A 24997-nucleotide genomic window follows, 5' to 3' on the forward strand; every position below is an offset into this window, starting at 1 on the left:
TTTAGGATATGATACTGGAGTGTTGAAGGACCACACAACCTGCTGCTTGCGTTAGAAACTATGTGTCCAGCCTCTGCTACCTCAACCTTCTATGTGGATGATACATATGAAACAGGGTTGAGGTTTAAGAAATGGTTCCCAATTATATGGTATCTCTAGTGACACACAACTTGTGTTATGGAGACACAGTAGCAAGTCCCACTGGCTTCCTCCATACCTCACTGCATAGCCTGATGAGAAGCTGAGGATTGAATTTGTATGTCTTGGGCAAAGGACACATAGGGCCAGAATGAGAGTCATCATGAGCAGTCAGTATGCAATCTAATGAATACTGAGTGTTTCATGTGCCTTAGTGTGTCATGAATATTGGGTACTTACTTTAGTTTTTACATTTGTTTGTATTCTTAGTACACACACACACACACACACACACACACACTTGAACTAGGTCTAACTCATCTAGGTTACTAACATCAATATCACATGAATTCTGACTGTATCTACTTGATTACTCATTAGCTAAATCTAACACATCTAATGACTTTTTCCTGTCTTATAAGCCACTGCATATTCATTAATACTTAACAGATTTTATGAGTTTCATCTATCCTATCCTATTTATTTTTCTTGTTCTTCCATAGCAGAATTGGATACAGCACTCTCAAGAATCACAGTAAAGCCCTTACAAAACCTTTTAGAAAAGCCACTCCCACACTGATCCAGCCTCTCTGGTCCTACTCCAGCCAGCCTTCTTGCCCAAGGGGTCTTAACCTCCAGCTGCTTCCTTAAGGACCTAGTCAAGCTCACCCACTCAGCTCATCTGTGCTTCTGCATCTTACCCATCTCCAGTAAGGGCTTCTTCCTTACTCAACATTTTTTTGTAATTTGACTCATAATATCTTCTGTTCCAAGATGGAATGAACACCTGCCAGATGTTCTTGATCCAGTTCTCCCAGCACCTGGCCCTACCACCATCGCTTTCTCCCTCTCCCTTGCTGCTTCTCTGCTGCTTGCCTCTTCAACAGCCACATCAGCAACCTCTCTGATTCTGTTGTATACTCAAGCTACCATCCTAATTTTCTGATTCATCTGCAGACTTCTTTAATTCAGTCCCATAGTTTCTTAACCACAACCACCTGGCTACCTCCCCTAACACACTACTCCCAAAATTATTTCCTAAGGGTAACTCGTGACTCCTCATAATGAAAAGCTCCTGTTTGTTTTCCTCCTCCTCTTCCCTGCAGCATTTGAAACAATCAGGCTCAGTCAGCAGCCTCTGTCTCCTTGACCCCTGCTATATTAGTTTTCACCTTCCTCTCACCCTGTTGACCACATCTCCTTTTCATTTTCTCACCCTCAAAATGTGGGCTTTCAACCACATATTAGTTTTCTATTTCTGTGATGACAAATCATCCCAAATTTAGTGGCTTAAATCAACACAAAGTTATTGTGTAACAGTTATGGAAGCCAGAAGTCTGAAGTGAGTCTTGCTGGGTTCAACGTGTTGGCTGGGCTGCATTCCTGCAGGACGCTCTAAGGAAAACTCACTCCCTTGCCTCTTCCACCTTTTACAGGCTGCTCACCTCTCTTTGCTGGTGACCTCTCCCTCCATCTTTAAAGCCAACAATATTGGACTAGTTTTCTCATACTACCCAATGTCTAGTTCTTCTTCTTGGAACTTATGAAAAATTATTACATTGAGCTCACCTGAGTAGCTCAGGGTACTTTCCTCACCTCAAGGTCAGCTGGTTAACAACCTTATAGCCCGCCATGTGGGGATTAGGATGTGGATATTTGTCAGGGAAGGCAGGAGCATTATTGTGTCTACCATAGTGATGTTTTTGTTTCTCTTTAGTTCTTTCTTTACAGTCTTCCTTTTTAATTTTTCCATTTCTGTAGAACCAACTACCTTTTTTGTACAAAAGATTCCCAAATTCTTTCAACCTGAATTTTCTCTTACCTCAATTTCTTTTTGCACCGTAGACTGAGAACTTTATGGTGAAAAATTAAAAGCCTCTTTACTACCCCTCAACCCTTCAGAATCAGTTCCTCCTCCTAACTTCCTTATTTCTTTTGATGCTACCAGTTTTATACCAATGGTGGTCTTGAAACTTCAGCTCCTTCTCTGGTTCACCTCCATACTGTGTCACTATCTCAATATTTCTTCAGCATCTTAAAATGCATCCAGTCCTTTCCCTTCCATCCCCATCCTTCCATCCCCATGATCACTTCCATCCTTCAGGCCTCTCTTTATTCCTTAGATAGTTGCTGTTCCCTTTAATTAGGGGAGGAAAAAAATCCATTTCTGTTTAATTCCTGAATACCTATGAGCTATTTTATATATATATATTTTTTGTTGTTTGTTTGTTTGTTTTTGGTACCGGGGATTGAACTCGGGTCCTTGCGCTTGCACAGCAGGGAGCGAAACCACTGAGCTAAATCTCTGGCCCCACCTATGAGCTATTTTAGATGTTACTCCTATTTTGTCTTGTAACAAGGAATAAACATCCTTAGTTTGTAGATGAGGAAAAGGAGGCAAGGAGAACCGAGGTAACTCTCTGAAGATCATGTTGATTTATTCATTCATTTAAAATATTTATTGAGAGCCTATTATATTACAAGTACTATTTTAGATGCTAAGGGCATAGCATGGAATAAACCAACAAAAACCCAAGTTCTAAGGAAACTTCATAAATCTAGACCTAGAAAAGACAGACATTAAAGAGGTAAACAACCAAATGAACATTACAGTATTGTACTCTCCTGCTTCACCATGACTAAGAGTTCTCTTCCTCTTTTTAATTAATTCCTAGTGAGCAAACACACAAAATCTCTTTAGAGCCACTTAAATCATTCTTTATTTTGTATAGTAATTTGTGTACTGCCTTATTTCTTTACCAGACTGCTCAAGAGCAGAAACACTACTTCACATGGCACAATAAGAATTTGTTTCAGCTACTAGGTCACAAGAATCAAGGGAGTTCCTGGGGGGAAAATATTGTGAACTGTGAAACATTTTCAAAGATATATTGCTGTAGATGATATCATATGTGTTGGTGCAACAATAGTGGTAACTCATTGTTTTTTGACTGGGGCATTCAGATACTAGTTTTCTCTAATAGTCACTAACGGTTTTCCTCACAATTCCCTTTCTGTCAATGCCGTATAAAGTTGCACAACTTAAAGCTATGTACCTGCCCTCCTAATTTCCTGAAGAAAAGCTTACAAGTTGCAGCATATGATATTGACTTCCTTATTCAACTCCCGTCTCCAATACTTCATTTATAAATATTTTCAAATGGAAATTTTTTTCACAAATGCCAATTAACACACCACTCAGATTCTACAGTTGATGTTTTACTAATCTTGCCTTTTTATAGCTTACTAGTGACCTTTCCCTCTACTAGTCCATCAGTTCACCTCATTGATTTGATGCATCTCCTAGTAAATTGCAAATATCAGTAAATGTTCCTCTACATACTTTAGCCTTCATATCATTAGAGTTCATAGTTTACTAACTAGTTCTTTTTAATCTTTAGAGGTAAATTTTATATATAATGAAAGGTGCAAACCTTAAATATGAATACCTGAGTTTCTACATCTATATACTTATGTGCGCCAAACACACAAACAACTCAAAAAGCTCATGCAAGGAAGTTTCCCATGCGTCTTCCAGGTTAGTCTCTGATCCCAATAATTCACTTTTGAAACTCTATGCTGAGAACATGCTAATTGTCATAACTGAAAAATTATTTTCTGGATTTAAAGACATGATAGTTTATATGGTGGCAGAAACAGGAGCAATATCCAAGTCAGGAAATACTCTAATTTTTCTTCCTTTAAAACTTACCTTGAATTCACATTTAGGTCAAAGCACACTGCAACCTCACTCTTACTTGGTAGATTTTGGTTTGAGCTTACTGTGGCTCAGTCACAGGGAGTTATTTCTTCAAATCTGGTGAGCCTCCTTTTGCATTTGTCTTGGTTTACTTATGCTGTTAAAACAAAATACCATAGCCTGAATGACTTACAAACAACACCAAATTTATTGCTCATTGTTCTGGAAGCTTGGAAATCACAAATGAAAGCACCTGCAGATCCATTGCCTAGTGAGATTCCTGGTTTATGTCATCTTCTCACTATACTGATAGAAAGGGCTAGGCAGCTCCCTCCTATCTCTTTTATAAGGACATGAATCCTATTCATGAGGGCTCTGCCTTCATGACTTAATCCGCACCCAACAACCCCATCTCCTACCACCATTACATTGGAGGTTAGGTTTCACTATAAGAATTTTGAGGGGTAGAGTCAGACAACAGCAGCACTGTTTGTTTTTTGTTTGTTTGAGATTAGAGTCTCACTGTGTTGTCCAGGCTAGCCTAAAACTTTCAATCCTTCTGCCTCAGCTTCTTGAATAGCTGGGATTACCTGCATGATCACCATGCCTGGCTATTAGCAGCATCATTTTATGGAGCCCTTTCACTTGTTCACTTGGTATGACCCAGAAAACCATGTTTGTTTCTTTATATTCCTTACTTTGATATTTTTTTGTTGGTGATGGATATGCCACAATGTTCTTAGGCCTTAGTTTCCATATCTGAAAGTAACAGTGTTGGATGAAATGATCTCTTGAGGTCCTATTTAAATATAAAACTCAGTACTTTCACTGAAAAGGGAAGCCATGAAGACTTGAGATGAAAAGAAATCTCTCTGTTACATGGACTGTGCTTAAAATAAAAAGTTCATTGATTTTTTCTTTTAGTAAAAAAATAAATATGAATGTAGCTGGGCAAATTGTTCTTGTTTAAATGTTCTTGGGACAGATGGTTTTTGTTTAAAGTTTTTTGCACTGGCAAATCATAATTTAAGTTATAACACAAAGTCCTTTCCAATGAAGGAAAGGGCTCTCTTTATAGTCATAAAGAGAAACCTGCTTGATCTATTCTTCTTTTTGTGTTTTTTATATCTCTGGGAAGGATTTTTTTGACAGGATTTGGGATACAACTGTCAGAAATGTGTTCTCCCAGAGCCACTTCTGAGTCACTTTCCACTATTTATGGAACAGCAACTGTGAAGAGTGGGATAATGTTTAGACTTTCTTTTTAACAACACATGATAAATGTCTTTAGGAGCTTATATAATATATCCCAGAGCCCTCAATTTTTTGAAGAAAACAGAGCTAAAAGTGGCTTTTTAAGGTTTGTACAGCTTGGAAGCATGTTTCCGAGTGTTCAGATTTATAGACTGGGGAACATGAGGCAGTAGATCGTCGATGTAGTCACTTAAGTAAAGTTTCAGCAGTCTTTGAAGTTAGAGCTGTTCTGTCTTGGAAACTGGGATTGTGCCTTCTCTGCTAAACATGAGATTCCCATATCATCTTATCTACTATCACCTTTCCTTGCTCACAGTTGGGACTCCAGAATTTTCATTTGGTGATTGTATATATGGCAAGGCAGTCCTCAGAGAAATCTCTGTACCATGTAGATTACCCAGAAGAGAAGGGTGGAGCTTGAGGTGGAAGTATATTGTTTCCTTTCCCTGAAACATTTCTATCTTCTTTCCTACATCCTATATTAAGCAGACTGGTTATTCGGACCAGGCTTCTGCTTCATTCATCAAGCTGTCATTGTGTAGTAGGCTGAGGAGCAGCCTAGAAAGTCCTGCTCTTGGCACATGGCCCACCTTTCTCCTAGACTCAGAAAAGCTGTGAGCCTAGGGGACATCTCTGCAGTGCTTTCCCCCTTGAACCTGGTACTGAAATTGGAGTCTGTAGGAACATCAGGGCTTGAGCCTTCCCTGAAACCTTTATTCTCCTAACAGAAAGTCTGAAATTCATGTGGATGTGAATGCATCAGTGACTTCAATTAAGGGAGTGGGCTTTTCTCCTGTTTGAGTCTCAAGTAACAAAAAATTAATAATATTTATAGAAGTAGTGTTTTTCTCTTTGCAAGAAACAGAAATGTTGTTATAAAATTAAAAATACACTACCAAATATTCATAGCACAAACTTATCCTTTCTTAAGAGAGTGCGTGATATAAAAATTTGTCAAACATGTTGATTTCATTTCTCAGGCTAAAGTAATTTTCTCTGTGTGTATCATAATGAAGACTGTGATTATTGGTACTAGGAAGAGCTTTTGAAAAGACATATTGAAATAGTTTAAAATATTTTTCCGTTTCTTTTTTTATTTATTGAAATAGCTTAAAATATTATCTACTGATTTTTAAAATTTGGTGACTTAAATTCTGTCGCATTTTTATCGAGTACCATTTATGTGTTCAGGGACATTTTGTTAGGAAACAACAAAACCAATTGCCTGTGACAACTAAGGAATATAGATAAAGAAATATCATTTTATCAGAGTTTTTCCCCTAATTTTTTGTCATTAAGTTACTTTGAAGATATCTCTTAGAATGGCCTTGAAGCCACTCAGAAATTGACCCCAATTTTTCCCCCCAGAAGCATAGACGGTACAATTTGTATTTCCTTTAGTTATAACCTGCAAGTCCAGAATTCTTGCCTTTACTGTCTCTTAGGTAGGATGGTCTGTTTCAGGGATCATGTGTGCTGTATTGGTGGTGTTTATATAATAAAATCACAGCATTAACATATGCATGTAAAAAAAATTTTATTTGCAAATTAAAATCCAAATTTAGTTTTCATGAAAATAAATTATTCTGACCTTAATATTTTCATACGTCTCTCCCTAACAAATTATAGGAATAGTTATTCTATCTTATTTCTGTTTGACTTAAAAGCAGTTGAGATTCAAAAATAAGCGGAAGTTCTAAAAAAAAATTTAAATAATAATTTTTAATGAGTGAAGACCTTCCCTTCATAAAGTTGACAAATACTTCAAAACCCCAGCTCTGAAAACAGCCTTTCATTATCAATATTCAGAATGGATTCTTTCCTTTTAGCATGTTAAAAGTTCTGAAATGATCTTTAAGGCCTCGTTTTTTGAATAAGCACCAACCAAGCAGCATTAATGGGCAGGAAGGATGATGCCGGAGGTTAGAAATGTTCAACTGCAACATTGATTTGTGTCTGTCTCTTTCCTTCTCCCTCGCTGGCCTTTTTCTCTTTAATGAGGACTAGAATGTTTCCACATCAGTTAACTGCCTTCATAAAGCACCAGAAGGTCACACCAGCCCCAGACTGATCCTGTTCTTTGTGCCTATAATATAATTGGCTGATTGTGCGGGTGATGAGCCCGCCCCCTCCCCCAGCCCGGTCCTAGCTCCCTGTTCCAAGCCTGCCTCACTGGTTTCTGAGGAGCCGAGCTGCTGGGTGGCTGCGCGCTCACTCTCCGGCACAGGCAGTGCCACTGCGCAGGTTGATCAGCGAAACAGCATCCATTTTAATCTGCGGGGAGCCCCTGACTAACCCGGGCGTTCTCTCCGCGCCCGCCCTTGGATGCTCCGCACTCTTCCTCCGCAGCCTCGCTGAGCAGTCCTGCTTTGGGGTCTGCGCCCTAGGATGCACTGAGATGGTACATCAGGAGAACTGCTCGTACCAGGTAAGACTTAAAGCCTGATCTTGAGGCCGGCATCCTTTGGGAGAGGCCTTCCTCCTCCAAAGCAGCAGGTTGCCTCTTTCCGGATTTTCAAGGGATTTTTGCCATCCCCAGCATGGCTTCGGCCTTCATTGCATACAGTATCTGAATTGTAATTAGGCTTTCTGGGGAGTAATGGGGCAGAAAACACTGCTTCCTTGGCCTTTAAAGCGTTTGTGGAATCCATGGAGATGATGTGTGCTTTGCACATTCTGTATGTCTCTGCAATAAGAGGAACTGTTTTGAACTATAATTGAACTTAAGGGGATTCAGAGGAAAATCTGGTCAAAATTTGACATCGTTAGCATTGAAAAATGTAGGTCTTGCTCATTGCATAGTAAGTGAATTACTTTTCTTCTAGTTTTTAGGATAGTCTTTAAGAAAATTATGGAAATAGAAAGTCATAATTATTGATCTTAGACATTCTTGAAAAATCAGCCAGCATGCACTTGACATTTAAAGTTGCCCTTGTATGTCTTTATGAACTTATTTTTAGCAGTATGTTGTTTTAAACCTTAGTAAGAATATGCATTAAGATGCCACAAAGAAAAAAATTAATAAGACATTTCAACTATGTGCTAATTTAGTATCTGGAGTTACGAATTAAACACTTAGACAGTTTCAAATGATCACTTCCCAAGTGTTTAATAACTCCTTCTTAGGACTTGGACTGTTGAGGCAACACTGAAAGTATCCTCACTGTAAACAGCCAGCAAAAATTTCCTCAGACGAATTGCTCTTTGCAGCAGTAGGAATGACTAGTCCAGGTCTTGGGTAGTTAACATTGGGATATTACTCAACCAACCAAGTTTAGAAGCTCTAAGGAACCAATTCTCTACTTAACAATGCCTTTTCCTTGTGTGAGGTAGTTACCTGAGACAAGCAGGTGTTTCTCATAAGGTCAGATTTCACAGTGGTAAATGTATGCAAGCAGAATGGCACATTTCACCAGACTCAAGGCAGTGGTTTCTAGTTAGGTAAAACATGTCCATAAAATACATTTATATGCTTTTTCTCTGCTTAGTAATGGGAATTTAATAATTATAGGGATGTTTTCTAGTATTCTCATTTTATAGGACACTTAGGTATATAGATCCTAAAAGTCAAGTTTTGTGCTTCACAGAGATTCTTTCCATGAGAAAGGATCAGAGATCCTGAGAAAACAACCACACATCGCTCACACATAACACAGTGGTTAAGGGTGGGGAATGTCAGGCACCACAGAGACCCTAATCTATGGATGACATGGCTACCACTGCCAGAGATTAAATTACTGTAATAATTAAAAAAAATTTTCTTCTCTTGTCAGAGAAGCTATATAATTTATGTTTGAAGGGTAAGCTAATACAAGATTATTCTCTATATCTTTTCATTAGGCTGAACATGAAATTGTTTTTAGAGGGTAAAAAATGGGTCAAATATCAATTTAATCTGGAGATGACGGGGTTATGTTATCCTACTGCTTCTTCCAAAGGAAGATAAATTGATTTTATTTTATATGAACTGCAAAATATAACAGTGGCATTGTTTGTTTAATAGTTTTGAAGTATTTATTACTTATTTCCACAGTAAAACTGAGTGTTTTCAGTGGATAATGATAGGTAATAGACTCTGCATCACCGTGGAGCTTTGTAGTAGAACTACCTTCATGTGTTTGTTCCTTTGAAATGCTCTTCTTTATCTATAGCTCAGCAAAACAGAAACATTAACCTTGAAGTCAATTTTAATCCTACTTAGAAACCTTAGTTTTAGAACTCAGCTGGGAGCACATGTGATTGGATTCAGGAAAGGTGATTTCGCTAAATCCTTAGTTTGATGTTGTCTCAGTCACTGGTGATATGGACAGTTTGATTATATTTTTTAGAAACTGCCCCATTTTGATGAGGCCTTATTTATTTTTAAGAATGATAATGCAGCAGTTAAGGCAAATTCCTTCGGCTAGCATTTTTAGTGAGATGACAGAGTTTATTTGGAGAAATGATTCTTTTCCTCCTATAAATGGTACATACTAAGATTTCAGAGAAATCTTTCATGGAGTGACCATGAATGGAGTATTAGAGGCCACCCCCCCCCCAAAGAAAACATTATATGCACATTTTGGTCAGCATAGAGATATATATTATTTACTACAGCTACTATCATTATCACTATAGCAATAATGTCTTTCTAACTGGTCTACCTAGCCTGATTTGGGCCCCTGCTCCATTCCATAGTCTACTTACCATGGTATCCAGAATAGCTTTTTTCCCTAAGCATTAGAAATCAAAGCAGGGCCTTTGCACTGAGCTGCATCCCCAGCCATTTTAAAATTTTTGAATTTGACATAGGGTCTTACTAAATCACTAAATTGTCCAAGCTGGGCTCAAACTTGCATTTATCCTGCCTCATTCTCAGAGAGTGCTGGAATTATAGGCCTGTGCCAACAAGCCCATCCAGAAAAGTTTCTAAAACCTAAGTCAGACCATGACCTGCATCTCAAAATTTTAAGTTTATCACCCTGTTCAAAGTGTAAACCGAGATCTTTATAGGGCCAGGACGCCTCACATCAGATCATCCCTGTTTCCTCCCAAACTTTTCTCCTAACTTTGCTTGCTTCATTCCCCAGCCATGTAACTGAAATGGCCCTGCCCTTGCTGTTCCTTCTGCCTAGCATGGCTTCCCCAACCCCCATGCATGTCAGGTGCTGGACTTAGTAAATATCTTTGTGTTTGGATATACTTATGCTAAAAGGTTGTTCACAGTTTATCTGAAAATCACATTCAACTGCTTGACCACTGAGGTATGCTCCCGGCCCTTTTCATTTATTTTTTATTTTAGAGAGGGACTGCTTAAGTTGCCCAGGCTGGCCTCAGATTTCTGATCCTCCTGCTTCACCTTCCTGAGTAGCTAGGATTACAAGCATGCACCACCACACTTAGCTCTTAATTTATCTTTTACTTAGCATTTATCATAGTACCATCTATCCTAGTACATTTTTTACTTATTTGTCTCTTTTCTATCTTCCCTGTTCATGGAGGTAGAGATTTTTATCTTTGTTCTCTCTACTTTTCCAGTGGATGGATATACCTATTATATATGAAACTGACCAAGAAAAAAGGCATTGTAAATATGCAGTAGCATGGTGACTTCTTAGAGCTTTCAGTCCCACTTCTTCCCTCCTCCACCATTAATCTGTACTGTTTTCATGGAGGCAGCAGGTTATCCCCATGTTTCTTGTTAATGTTCTCATCTGTGAAATAAGGGTTTTTCAAGTTAACATGCTGGCATGAGAGTTGGCAGGTCCACTGCCAGAGGCCATCTTTTTGCATAAACAAGCCAGTTATCGTGAATAAAGAGCTGTCTTCCTCCTGCCACCATTTCTTCTGAGCACATCAGGGGTTCAGTGAGAATCTTTAAGTGGTGCAGCTCTTCATTTCCCAGTTGTTTCTGGCTAATATGTAGAAATACAGTTGATTCTTATATATTGCTTTTCCAAATAGATGGTTGTGTTGAAAAAAGAGTTTTGCTGCTTCAAGAGCCTGAATGCCCCTGTTTGAGCAAGTGTTTGTATGCATTGTGCTTTGAACAAGTTAATTCAAAGAGAGGTGAACAGAAAGGAATTCCCATGCAGGATTTTTTTGTGGTGGTTTGGTTTTGTCTTTAAAATTTCTCACACTGCTGTCATCTTTATGTACTTTTCTCCCTTACAGGAGTTAGGTTAGCAAAGAGGTCACAGAGGCATGTGCTATCATTTTTGGTCATAACCCTGTAAAGAAGAGAGAACTATCAACCTCCATTTTCCAATCTTGGGAGGAAGCCAATCTCTTCAGGAAAGAACCTTGCCCACAGCTTCAGGCCTGGCAGCCTTCAAAAGGCCAGATTCGTCTGAATGCTCTCTGATACACAGCTTAGAAATGTTGTTAACTTGTAAGCCCACATTTAGGTCAAAGGGCCCATTTTGCTTAAAAATTCTCAAATATTTTCTCCCTTCTCCTGCAGTTTTGTTTTGGGACACATGCATGTATAAAAACAATGCATGCTTTTATCCCCATCTTGCCTTTGCTTAAACGACTGCCTCAGATATTGATCACACTCTTGCATTGTTAGCTACTGTGGGAATAGAGACTTGAAAGAGAAAAGGCAAAATGGTGTGTGAATAACTCTCATCTTTTCCCTCTTCTGGGAGCATAGACTCCCTTCTTCGAACATATACCTTGTCAGGAGAGGCATGGTCAAAAATCTTTAATGCTTCCCTCTGTTCCTTGTGATAAATCACAGACTCTTTGTATAACAGTCAAGACCTAACCACGATCTGAACCCTGGGCAGAAACATTTCTTCTTCCAGACCCTACACTCCTGCCCCCACATTGCCATCAGTTCTTTTTCTTTGCTGTGAGGCCTCCAACTAGGATGCCTCCCACCAATACACCAGCTGCTTCCACCTGTTGCAGGATAAGGCAGCTTTCAAGACTCAAATGTCACTGTTAAGGCTTGTGTCTACATGTCCCCCGAAAGCCTCATGGCAGTCATAGATGGGTCTTTTTCAGAGGTAGCTGAATCTAGAGTGCATGATTGATTCATGGTGCAATGCTAGGATTAAGGGTGTTAGGATTAAGGGTGGGTGGTTACTACATCAGTCCATTCATTGATTTGGCACTGCCCTAATCCCAGTAGCCTGGATACAATATTAGGGACAGAAAGAGGCTTGTCTCCCCTCTTCCTTGCTTTGCTACCTTCTCCCCACCATGAACTGTTTCTCCTCTGCCGTGCCATCTTGCCTTGGAGCCAGTCAATAATGGACTGAAACCTCTACAGACTGTGAGCTAAATAAGCCTTTCCCCCTTTAACTTTGGGTGTTAGATATTTTGTCGAAGCAATAAGAAAACTAAGACAGCCACCTTCTGCAGGAAACATTTGCCTCTTGCCTTTCAGTTAAAATTCCTTCTTCTCAATGAACATTGTTTTTCCTTCTATTAGAATCCCTTTATACTATTTCATATAGGTATGTCTCTCCTATTAGACAAGGCTTCTTTTGAAGACAAGGCCTTACACATGGAGTATGTGTTCAATAAGTGTTTGTTGGATTAAATTGTATTTTCTGCAGCTGGTACTGTTCTTAGTCCCAGTGAAAACCTCAGATCTATGCATGCAGCAGGGAGTTAGTGCACCTGACTCCAGAGTACAGCTCCATGGCTTCTGAACTTCAGTTGCCAACACTTGAGACATTCCATGCACCAGAATGGGAAATGCTGTACAAGGTACAAAATGAATAAAAGAGATGCATGCACATCCCAGAGACAGTACATTTAGAAAACACCTCCATGCCTCATGGTTTATCCCCAAGTACTTTTCAAAAGCTTGTCGTTATTGAGCATATTCTCATCCCCAAGCTGCCTTTCTTAATACATTTACTTTTACTAGGTTTTACTGCATCTTTTTTGCCCTATCAAGGGATAATTTTAGTGCTTTGTGGAACATTGAATTTTTCTGGGACGAAATGTTTTGGTCCAATTGAAGAGAGTTTGTTAAATAAAAGACACCCTATTGTGGTCTCATGGTGAAACTAGAGAGTGTATCGGTTTAAGTGGTACATCAAGATGTCCTAAAATTCTTGCTGGAGAAAGTAGTAAACAGCCTTTCATGTCCAAATTCTAGTGGATCATTTAATGGTTAACAAAGGAAAAGAAATCTATTCTATCCTTGTTGACACTGGGCCAAGTGAGAGTTCATTTCCTGGTCGCTTCTTCTTGTGAATGAGAAAATAAGGTATCAAATTTGAGTTCACTTGAGATTCTATGCAGTGTAAGCCTGGTTTCATCCACAGCAGAGAAAAATATATTGGAATGAAAAGAGAATCCCAAAAGCATTTTAGTGCACTATTTTGAAACAGACTTTTAAATATCAGTTTGATACAGTAATTTTCTTTACTTTTCTATAGATTTTTTTGATTAGAAAAATATTTTTGTAGTTAATAGTGTTGAATTTTGGAATGAACATTGTTTTCATTGTTTTTCCTGGTTAAATATAGTTGTGTTCTGTCTTGTTGAGATATAATCGTTTTTCTGAGAAGGTGGTAACCTTAAAAATTAAGAAAATAATTCTGGATATAAATTCAGCTATATTTATTTTTATCTAAAATATCTAAAAGCCTAATTTAATATGCTTTCCCACAAAAGAAATACACTCATACGTCCTCAAAGGGAAAAACAAACAATAACAACAACCAGAAAACTTCCACAGGGCCTCATTATGAGCTTGATCTGAAATAGAGCTTTTGTACCTAATGGATCATCCCTGTTTAAAAGGACCATTGTCTGGCTCAAACTTTGTGATTCAGACTTAAGGTGATTTTAAGAAGTTAAGCCAAGTAGTATTTTTTTTGGAAAAGATGGTGGTCATGGGAGGTGGAAAGAAAATGGGGGCATTTCTATGATACATATCACTGCATCAAAGTAAGCTTTTGGGAGGATGGAGACCCCACTGTGGGTGTGTGTTCTGTGTGTGTGTGTGTGTGTGTGTGTGTGTGTGTGTGTAGCGTGACCTTGGATAACTAATCACAATTTTACATAGAGAAACTGAACATTAATAGAATTGTATCTCATTATTTATTTATATTCTCTATACCAAAGGAAAATATGAAATCTTGATGTACTTAATATTCCCCTGTGCACTATGTAAAAGCATCAGGAATCACTACACTCCCTGAAATAGAAAGTAATTTGACAAAACTGCTTGAATTAAAAAATAAATAAATAACCATCGGAGTAGCTTGGTGACAATCAGTGTGAGAGAACCTTCTGGGGAAAGAACAGACAGAGAAACACAATGAAGGCATTAATATACCCCCACCTGGAAGCTGCACCATGGTCGTCAAAGTGAATGCAGATGGGTTTCTTGTTGGGCAGAAAGATTTCAACTATGACCCTTAGTCTTCTTAATGTGGGAAAGCATTTGGCACTGGCTACTTCCTGTACTGTCACCTCCCCTATCCTGAGCTTTAATGTCATTATTTTCATGTTTCAACCTACACTGAAAAGTTCTTTTTAAAAACCACCTGCAAATTTTCATGGCTTTTCTAGCTGTCAGGATACTTTCATTGGAAAACAAACCAAAAAAAATATTTTTTTTTGGTACCGGGGATGAACTCGGGTCTTTGCGCTTGCGCAGCAGGCGGCGAAACCACTGAGCTAAATCCCTGGCCCAAGCAAACCAAATTTAGATGAATTGTACATAAAAGAAAAATGATTTGAAAAGAAATTATAAATGTCGCATATGGAATAGGGATGCTAAGGCTGAAAGAAGAGAGTAGGAGACTGAAGAGTTAATCAGGATGAAACAGAGTTTTCACCTATGAATAGGAAAGTCTTTTGTCAGTGCGTAAGTGATTTCCCGGTAATGTAGTCCATGTACTCAGAGTCCATAATTTCCACCAGTCACCAATAATGATCATTTAAAGCATTAGCTCACATGAACAATGTGCCTTGCAATTCTGAGCATGGCTAGACAGGAAACTGAAGCCTCATTTCCAGTCCTTGAACCTCAGGGCAAAGGGGTTGGAAGAGGCCCTTTTCACCTCAGGGATTCTAAGTGGCCATGAGCACATTTTCTGAGGGAGAGCATTAGTTTCTGGGCCCGTCTTCTGGCTGAACAGTTCATTTTAGAGAAGGTAACAGTAGAAAGACAGGAGTGGCTGTTATCCCTTGTTTACATAGCTACCACAAAACCACCACATGCTCCATGTAGCTCATATCTGCTGAGGCGGTATTTGGTTGGGTGCCATCCATTCTTGTATTCATTTGGACCTCTTGGAATTAAAATTAATTACAGGGTTGACTCCAAACATTTAAAGTTCAACTCTTGCCACCTTCCTTAGAAATGTAGTCTGAGGCCAGGGATTTAGCTCAGTGGTTCCGCCTGCCTCGCAAGTGCAAGGTCCTGAGTTCTATCTCTGGCACCAAAAAAAAAAAAAAAAAAAATGTAGTCTGAAATAGATGGAGAGTGGCTTTTCATGAATTTTTTTAAGTGTTCTGGAGCAGTGTTGCTAATAAAGTGAATTTTAAAATCCTGAAGATCTCTTTAAATATTCCTTTTTTGATTTATGGGTCTAGAGTGGAACCTGAGAGGTGTTTTTTCTAGAAAGACCCAAGGTTCTGCTAATGTTCTTGACTGAGAGTACATTTTGAGTAGAAAAATTCTAGAGCGCATCAAAGATCGATCCTATTACATATGATAGGAAAGTACTATGTCAGATATTTTAAGGTGGCGCAAGCCATCCCGACAGCAACGTCACATCTCCATCTGCAAAGGGCTCAGACTATGAACCTTGTTTGGAGAGGGCCCCTTTTGCAGACTGCCCCAGAAGCTCTGGCATCCATGCTGTAGGAGGACATGTTCTGTTGCTTGTCTCTATATAGTACTTGCTAGGGAATCACTTCTGACAAAGGGACTAGGAGGTTGAGGAGTGGGGTGGTCCTTTAGGGTTTTCTTAGTACTAATTCTTGTTGCAGTTGTTTGGTTGGGACATTTCCATCTTGGACTTGAGGTGCCTGTCTCCAGTAGATAATAATATTAATATACATGTGTGTACATGTATATGTGTGTATGTATATAGTTAACATACAATTAATGTGTGTGTATATATATATACATTTATTTTGCATATATACATTTACACAATTAAGAGTGAAAATTCTGTTTTTCTCATGTTAGTGCTATACCTAAGTTGACCCAGTTAAAAGTAAGGTTAAAAAAAAAAAGATGTTAGAATTTAGGCTTATAGCTTTATGTATCATACTGAATCTTATATTCTCTAAATTTTTGTTAATTTCATCTATGACAGTTATTGGCTGTAGATTGCTAAGTGGACTAGGGTGCTAACCCAGGTAAGAGACTGAAATGGATGCATTGAACCTAAAGTGGAGTGAAATGGGTGTACAAATCAGTACAGCAAACTGCAGCTTTGCTGCTACTGTAGAAGAGCTATTTTTCACATCCTTAGGATTTCCGCAGGCTCTGACCTACAGCGGGTCTCCAGGCTCCTGGGCCTTCTGTTCACACAGCCTCCCTAAGAAGCTGGCCTGGGGGCTGCAGAAACAGGTAGAAGGAGCAGCCTCATAGGAAAGGTAGCCCCTCTTCTTCCACTAGAGCACACTCATTTTTGCCTTCTGAACATATTTGGGGTCTGCAAGATTTGGATTGAAAAGCACTGATATAAACTATTTCTGTTTCTCATTGACAGCATTCAGAGGAAACATTTTAAGCAACACATTCATTACTCTTCACATACTCATTCAACAGCTCTTCACTGTTCACTGTGTGCAAGGCAGTGTTTTAGACACTATGGGGTAAATAAGATGAATAAACATAAATCCCTGTCCTCTTAGAAAAAAGCCCAGAAACTGTAACGGCTGTTGGAAAGAAGCCATAGTGCTGCTAAAAGCACCATGGTAAGTAGAAAGGAAAATGCACCGTACAGCGTGCTGGGTCATGAGTGCCACAGCTTTCCTTTCATTTCTTGAGGCATCATCACAGGAGGTATGTGGCAGTACATGCTGGTGTTCCAGATGTATGGTTTATAAGACGTTTCAGTGTGTGATGTTGTTATATGGGAGCGCTGCTGGATTTCTCTGTATCTCACTCTAATTTAAAAAGAAAAAAACACTATCCTTGATTATTTTATTGTGTCTAATTGTTTCTTACTGAGGCAGCCAGTGGGGGAGGGGCAGTCTAGCATACTCATTTACCATGCAGACCACGGAGGCAAAGGTCCAGGACCCAATTCTGGCCTAGCTGTTGACTAACAGTCATACCTTGGGCAAGTTACCTAACCCTAATGAGCTCTTTCATTTAGCTACAAAACACAGCTGTTAAATATCTACTCCAAAGAGTTATTGAGAGGATTAAAGACATGCAGAAGGCACATGGAAAGTGCCTGGCACATAACAATTCCTTAATAAAGGATGGGTACTGTTGTTATGTTGTCATATATCGTGTATGAAGTTACACACTTCCTTCATTTTAATTGATCTCCTTTGGCAGGATTTGAGATACACGGGGATCTTCCAAGTAGAGCATTTGTTGTAATCGAAGAGGCACAGCCTCAGTGAATCCTTCTGCACTGTGAACACCTGCCTTGGGTCTGTCCTCAGTGGCCAGCATTGCCCCTGGGAAGCATTCTGGGATACTTCCTGCATGTGACATCTGGAGTAAATCTAGACATCTTGACTGCTAGACTGAGAGTTCTAGGATCTGGAGGAGAGTCAGGGAGATCTTTGTGAGGGAGGGGCCCTGCACAATTACAAGCATTGTGATACAGCTTGTCATTGTAATGAGTGACAGATGTGCGATTCGTCCCTTAGGCATTGAGGTGATGGGTGAGGATAGAGTAAAGGGAGGGTATAGCTTTGAATTAAGGCCGCAGATGAAAGTATTTGCCTTAAAGAAATAACGTTACTATAAACTACATTGAGACACAGTTACACCACAAATCTTTCACAAACTGAATGTTTAAAAAAAATTATGGAGAGAAATAAGTAGACAGCTGAAGATGAGAGCACATCTACAGAGGTTCGGGTGCCAGAGGTTGTCTTGAGTGGCAGTTTTGCTTTTAGAACTCTGGTTTTTTGTTTGTTTTTGGCTAGTTTGTTTTATTTTTAATCAGTACTATATATTTGTGCTATGTAATGAATGCATTTATCATAGAGAGTTGGTACGTGTACATATCACATCTCAATCTTTTTTACTTCTTTTTTTCCCTCCCCTCCTTCCTCCATCTGTAGATCTCCTTCCCATCTATAAAAGGTCCACCTCCCTGTTTCCTATAATCGACTGTTTATCTTTAAATTACTTATACTTTGGGTTTCTCATATAAGAGAAACCATGCAATATCTAATCTTCTGTGTCTGATTTATTTCACTGAGCATTATCGTCTCAATCAAATGCATTCATTTTCCTGCAAATGACTCAAATTTATCCTTCTTTATGACTAGTAGCCCATTGCATATGTATACATAAATTTATATATATATATATTACATTTTACTTATCTATTGATTTGTTGGTGGGCTTATAGGCTGCTAATGGTGTTGGAGTTGCTCAAAAATCTGTTGGAAATTTGGTAACTAGTACACTTGGTGCTTTCTGTGTAAGTATGACAACATGTTAGACAGTGTTACTAAATGGAGGCTTAACCTTTGAATTGTTTTCTGACCCATCTCTTCTGAAAACTTTATTTTTTTAAATAAATAATGAGTATTTTTGTTGTTGTTGTTTATGGCAGTAGTAGTTTGATAATGATAAGTGTATGTGTACATGCGCGCACACACACACACACACACACACACACACACACACACTTCTGTTTGTCTCTTGCACCAAAACATCCTCCAGCTGTGGGCCTTTAGCCTCACTGTATGTAAAGCCCGTAAACAAAACCAGAAGCCATGGGAAAAGGGTAAAGAGAGCAACAGAAAAGAACTTTCCCTTTTGTCAAAAAGCCCGCCACTGGCTGAATTTTAAAGAAAAGTTGATGGATCTTTTTCTCTTGTCTGTATTAATAGAACAAAGCCATGCTGCTGGGGCAGAGAGGTCCTTCTGTGAAAACAATTTCAGTCCTGTGCTGGGACTCCTATCAGAAGATAAAACATTTATTCATGATTTTAACGAAGTATCAGTTATGGGGAATTTTTTTTTTAAATCTGTTTTATAGACCTTCAGATTATACTGTTTTTCTTTTGTTGTGGGATAGTCACTAATGAAGTTTGCAAAGCTGGAAGTTGTTGCTTCTATTTTTACACTGCCTTCTACCCAATTCAGAAGAAGATTGCTAGTTCTCCTCACAGAGCTCCAGTTCACACTCAGCCCTAAACTGGAGACTTGTCAGCCTGCAGAAGCCTAGTTCCTCTCTTGTCTTTTACTGTGAACAGGAGAGGAATCCGGATAGGATTATTCAGGAGAAGGTGACAGCAGATGGTGGGAAGGCTGGACTCTGAACAAGCTGAGTGTCAGGAGCACAGTGAGCCTCAGAAAAAGCAGCTGCCCAGGACCAGAGTGAGGAACAAGCCAGGGAGGCCACATGGGGCAGTGTCTCTGAGACAGAGGGGGCAAGGACACCTACAGCTCAGCACAGACGCTCAGCTGGCTCTCCTATCAGCATGAGCAGTAACCAGGGCACTGGGCAATTGGCACTTCAGCCTGTCAGAATTAGTGGAAGATTATTTCTTAAGTGAAATACTGAAAAGTTAAAGGATGAATTTGGACAGTGATGGAATGGATGACATCATCAGTCAAGAATCCCCAGTGGATATGGAAGGGAATTATAAAAAGGTAAGGGGGCAGAACTCTTCTGTTCATAAACAATTGGACCATTTTTCTAACTGGGAGAATGATCACCCTTGAAGAGTGGCCAAATTCCACACTGAGTGGTCATTGCTGTAAGATAGTCAGGAAAACTAAATGTAAGAATCAAATGCATTCAGCAGGAATGTTTTTCTTTCCCTGGCTTGCATTCATTAATATATTATAGCAGTAACAAAAGTATACATGCTGTCATTCTGAGATTGAAAAATTGTATTATGTACTTCATTACTCAGCAAGCCTCTTATATAAAGAAATTTTTTTTTAATTATTGACATGTATTAACAGTTCATCTGACATAATTACTGGAGTGGTTAGCCTATCTATGTTTGACATTGTTAACAATGAAAAATGTACAGCTTTAAGAAGAAAAGTTTTGGCTCTTTAAAAATTGATACAGTATCTGTTCTCTGGTTTCTTTTTCTTTTGAAAGTTAGTTTATATATTTTGGGAATGTTTTATATAGTAGTTGTCTAGTAATAACAGGCTCAGCTAAAAATAGCTTTAGTTATATGGGTGAGGTCATGAAATCATACTACAAGTATATGCTTTTCTGTCCACAGAAAGCTAAATACACACTATTACTTCCTCTCCTATTACTTGCCAAAAGTCAACTGTAGTTCACCATACAGCATAATGTGAAGAAGAATCCTTCCATCACAGACTGGAAATGACGATTTCTTTTCCCCCTGAGGCAAATATCAATTAATATAGCCTGATAGAACAGTAAATCCTGATGCTCATTTTTTATTGTATCAAATATGTCATTAGCTTTTTTCCCCAGAGTGAGATATAGGAAAATGCTTCTATAATGTTAGTTCCTTAAGAATACTAATGTAAAATATGGCAGCTTGTATCTTACATCTATAATTGTGTTTGAGTATAGAGACTCTTTTAAGTATATGTTTCATTCTTAGAGTAGTTCACAATAGTTTATGCACTTTCTCCAGAAGGTAATCCTAAATACGTAAAAGAGGTCTCAATGACCTGCCATGTTGCCTTGTACCTTTTTCATCTTTTGTGATACCCAAGAGAGAATGAATGCCCAAGGTGGTAAGTTTGTAGAGTCCCGAAACCCTAACACTTCTCAGCTGTCCCTTTTACCCCTCCACCGGAAGCCAGACTGTAGAAGACACTTACAACACTGCCATCAGTCAGGTCACTTAGCCAACCTTGCAGAGGGAGCATGAAATTCACGGACTTTCTCTATTTTCAGTGCCAAAGAACTTGTCACAATTTTCTTTGTCAATCAGTTGTTCAGATAGAAAAGTGTAGGTCACTTCACACAGGAGAAAAAAGAAAAGATTTACCATTGTGAATACATCAATAATTAAAGTCATGACCACTGTGGTTTTACCCTACTTAGAAATGGGGAACCTGGATGCCTGAAATTGTGAGCAATGATATGCCAGCAACTGAGACCAAGCTGACTAAAGCTACAAACATGTAAGGCTCAGGGAGCTTTAAAACATCCACAGCCACAAAGCAGAGCTGGCATTGTGTAGCCCTTATCTCTACCAGAGGTGATAGAATGCCACATGTGATTTCAGGAGAAACAGTACTGGTAGGTTAGTACCAAAACCACTAGATGAAACTTCTGGATGTATGGAACGCTCTGAGATCAGTATACTGTGTTGGACACTTGTTCTCAAGTCATTTCATCTTTTCAGCTATCTCAGGCAAGTGCTTTCAGATGTGTATGTATCATGGTTATCATGAAAGTTTTATTATGTTTACAGAAATTTGATTGAAATTTCATTAAGAGTTATTGAAAAAGAGTAGCATAGGCTTTTTTTTTTTAAAGGCAAAAATTAGGAAAACCACTTATCTAGTATAAAAATCACTTTCCCTTCTTAGATCTTTTCTAAGTTGTTTTTGCTCGAATGTTTTTGTTCTTTGGTTGGGTAAATAGAAAATTAAATTAAATGCCATAAAACAGTACTCTGTAGGCTTTTTGACCTTGCATCCATCAGTAAAACATATTAGATTCTATGCTTCTAATATGCATGTAATCTACTCAGAAATTACACTTATTTACCACTGTAAAAATATGTGATATATGTATTACATATGCATCAAAAGTAGATAGTTTAAAGATTAAAGTTTTTATAAATAAAAGTTCCAATAGTTTCTCACCCTACTCTAAGAACAGTGGTCAAAAACAATTGGGAAAGTGGTTTACCCTGCCCAGGTACCATAGAATTCCCTGAACCAGTTGGACTAATAAATATCACATGTCTATAGGGATTGTTTTGCAGAATTGTTTTAAAGTCAGACAAACAGCCTTCAGGGGGAAAAGTCACTTTGCAGTGACTAAAATTAGATTCCACCAAGGCAGAGGAAGGAAGAGTTTACGCATCTGTTCCTTTTCCTAGGGGAAGATCCTGCTTGTTAAAAAGAAATGTTTCATTAAGGATCTCTGCTTTATTCAATAATGGAGATAAAACTGTACACAACAGAAAATAGATTGTAGAATTTAGTAAATAAAGTGGCAGCATCTGCTGTGTTTGTTCAGCCCATTATTTCCCTGCCATACTAGGAGCAACTTCTGAGTCCTTGGTAAAGAACCACACAGCTGGCTGACTGTAGGACCTAAGTGGCCCTCAGCAGAGGAGTCAGTGCCCTCATTCATTCACCATCATTTCCTAAGAGGCTTGCTTGTTCCTGGCTTTATGCATTGTGCCAGGACCACAGAAAGGAGACAGCTTTCCCTCCAAAGGCTTACAGCACGAATTGGGAGGCACAGAAACAAATCTACTATGTGGAATTGATGCTGCTTGGAAGACTGTTGAGATAAGTGTGGACTTCCAAAGTTTGCAGCCTCAGCTGTCCCGGGATGGGGAAATATCCAAATGACACGAATGGAGAGTGAGAATGGGAGACCAACATTTAACATACTATATGGTATAATGGCACAAGACTGGCTCCAACTTTGTCCAGAGTAAACTCGAGGAAGCCAGTTTTCCCTTCTGTTCCCTTGCTACTGTCCACAGATTAAGGTTGCCCCAAATGGGCAGGCATGTGGTCCTAGGACCCGGCAAGCCTGCTTGCCTGGCTTTGTTCTGCAGAGGTGCTGTCTCTAGTGTCATGCATCCAATTACAGTGACAGATTAGGGAGGACCCCGTGAAAAAATTAAAAGGCTGGAAGGAACAATATTTAAAGTGAAGCCACAGCTGCGCCTCATGTTTTTTTAAAAGGTGAATGGAAATGACTGCTTGAGATAAACTGTAATAAACAGGAACACAGAATGCCAGCTGCCATTCCAGACAAGCGCTCAGGCCTCCCCACACAATTACAGAGGAAAAGCAGCCGTCGACCTCCATTAACCCTCACTTCTTCCTGTCTGTGAGGGATGAATGCATTTGAAGAACCCTGTTAAGTTACCCAACCTGAGGCCTAGCCCCACCTCAACCACCTGGAGGGAATCTCTTCTGCTTTCTGGGCCAGAATCTCCTTTTCCTCCAAGGGGTAGTAAGCTCAGTCTGACTTAGACATTAGAAACACAAAGCCTCCTGGCCCCTGTCTCAGGGTTTTGTCCATCAGCTCTCCCCCTTGGCCCACCCCAGCTATTCAGCCTGGCTGCAGAGCTGGTTGTTTCAGTAAAACTGGGTTTCCCCGTTAAATGCCAAGCCCACCCTTGCATCCTTTTCCCTGTCATGATCACCTCCTCAGCTTCTGCTCCACTTTGTCTACTCTTCCCACCAGTTTTCCCAGACTTCTGGATCCCCCGTGCTTTTGTGTACACATGTGATTTGTTAAACAAATACAGTTCACGTGCATAAAATTCATTTTAAAGTCTCCCCTTTGATGGTTTTTAGTATGTTTATTTACAAGATTGTGGAAGCCACCATCTAATTCCAGAACATTTTATCACTGCAAAAAACCCTAGGCCCATTAGTTACTCTAGATATTCCTGGCTGTTAGCCTCTGTTAACTAATTTACTTTCTATCTTTATTAACTCCTAAGTTCCGACACTGGCTCTTTTTCTCTACTTTCTATGCCTTACCCAACCCTTCCTTTTAATATTAACACAAGCTATCTTTAAGTGTACCAAGACAGTGTACCAAGTACCCAACTGCTTTCTATATTTTAAAAATACACATGCATTCTTTTAAGAACAGAAAACAGAGCTCAAATAGTTTTAATAACTTGCACTACTGTCAGAGTCAAAACGTTATCTTGAGTCTCCCCAACTCTGAATCCCTTGCCCCCAACTCCTGCACTACCCTGCTTCTTTTCGGTTACATGTCTGCCAGCTCTCACAGATCCAAAGTCTAGCCTGACATGGGAAGTTGAGGACACCAACTTCGTGGCAGTTGATTAAGGTTTGGCTATTTCATAACCACACAGTGTTTTGGACCTTGGTGTTCCTGATAGTGATACTGAAGGACTGTGATGGCCTTGCAGGCTTCTGAAATGGCACCTGTTAAAAATAGAGTTGCCAGATAACACTGTCCTGTGTTAAAAAGTAGTCTCTGTAGGCAGTCATTTGAGAACTGGAAATGAGTTCAGAATGCTCTCAGCAGTTTGTATTTTGGATTTGCTGTTCCTAGAACAGGAAAATCATTTGTTTTCAAATGTATCCTGTTAGGATTTAATGTTGAAATACTTGCACTACAGTAGTTATCTTTGTGGGTTGTGCTCTGGGTTCCTTTACCTTCACTGAAGTTCCCATTCTAAGTAGCTCCTGAACTTTAACCCTGGGTGTTTATTAAATAATTTTGTTCCAATCCTTAACAATGAGAATGTTCCAGTGTTAGGGATTCTGCACAGCAGCACTTTTTGTGGCCTGGTTCTGTATCTATCACCCCTTATAGCACGGGAAGGGATGCAGTCAATACTAGGCAAAGCCATCCTCACAGTTAGACTAATGTAAACAAACATCTCCATCCTTTGGACTGGCATCCCAGCACTTTTGATGTCAGCCAGTTTTCAGGTTAAACAGGGAAGCCAAAGATTTCTTCCCCTTGGGTGCCCCTGCTGGACTTTAGGTATCCAAGCCAGCTGTTTCATGAGGGCCTGTCCTGAGCAAGTTGCACCCCAAGGCTTCAACATTACCCAGTAATAGCCTAGGTTGACACCTCACCCACGGATACTTGTCTAGTA

The 24997-nt window shown here is 39.3% G+C and overlaps 1 protein-coding gene across 7 annotated transcripts in view; it reads left to right on the plus strand.

The window, feature by feature from the left end:
* Schip1 (schwannomin interacting protein 1) overlaps nt 1–24997 on the plus strand; it is an 809964-nt gene that overhangs the window by 751604 nt on the left and 33363 nt on the right. Inside the window, exon 1 of one of the 7 annotated variants that reach the window (XM_004834528.4) lies at nt 7265–7520. The exons of 4 other annotated variants lie outside the window; for them this stretch is intronic. In XM_004834528.4, the coding sequence (XP_004834585.1) occupies nt 7491–7520 (30 nt within the window). In that variant the 5' untranslated portion in view covers nt 7265–7490. Of the gene's footprint in view, nt 1–7264; nt 7521–19382; nt 19860–24997 lie in introns of those variants that run through there. 2 more of the 7 variants (XM_087186442.1, XM_004834527.4) reach the window with 2 other exon arrangements.

Source organism: Heterocephalus glaber, unplaced genomic scaffold (assembly GCF_053883595.1).
Source record: "Heterocephalus glaber isolate CG9 unplaced genomic scaffold, H.glaber_assembly_v1.0 deba00001504, whole genome shotgun sequence".
Classification (NCBI taxonomy): domain Eukaryota; kingdom Metazoa; phylum Chordata; class Mammalia; order Rodentia; family Bathyergidae; genus Heterocephalus; species Heterocephalus glaber.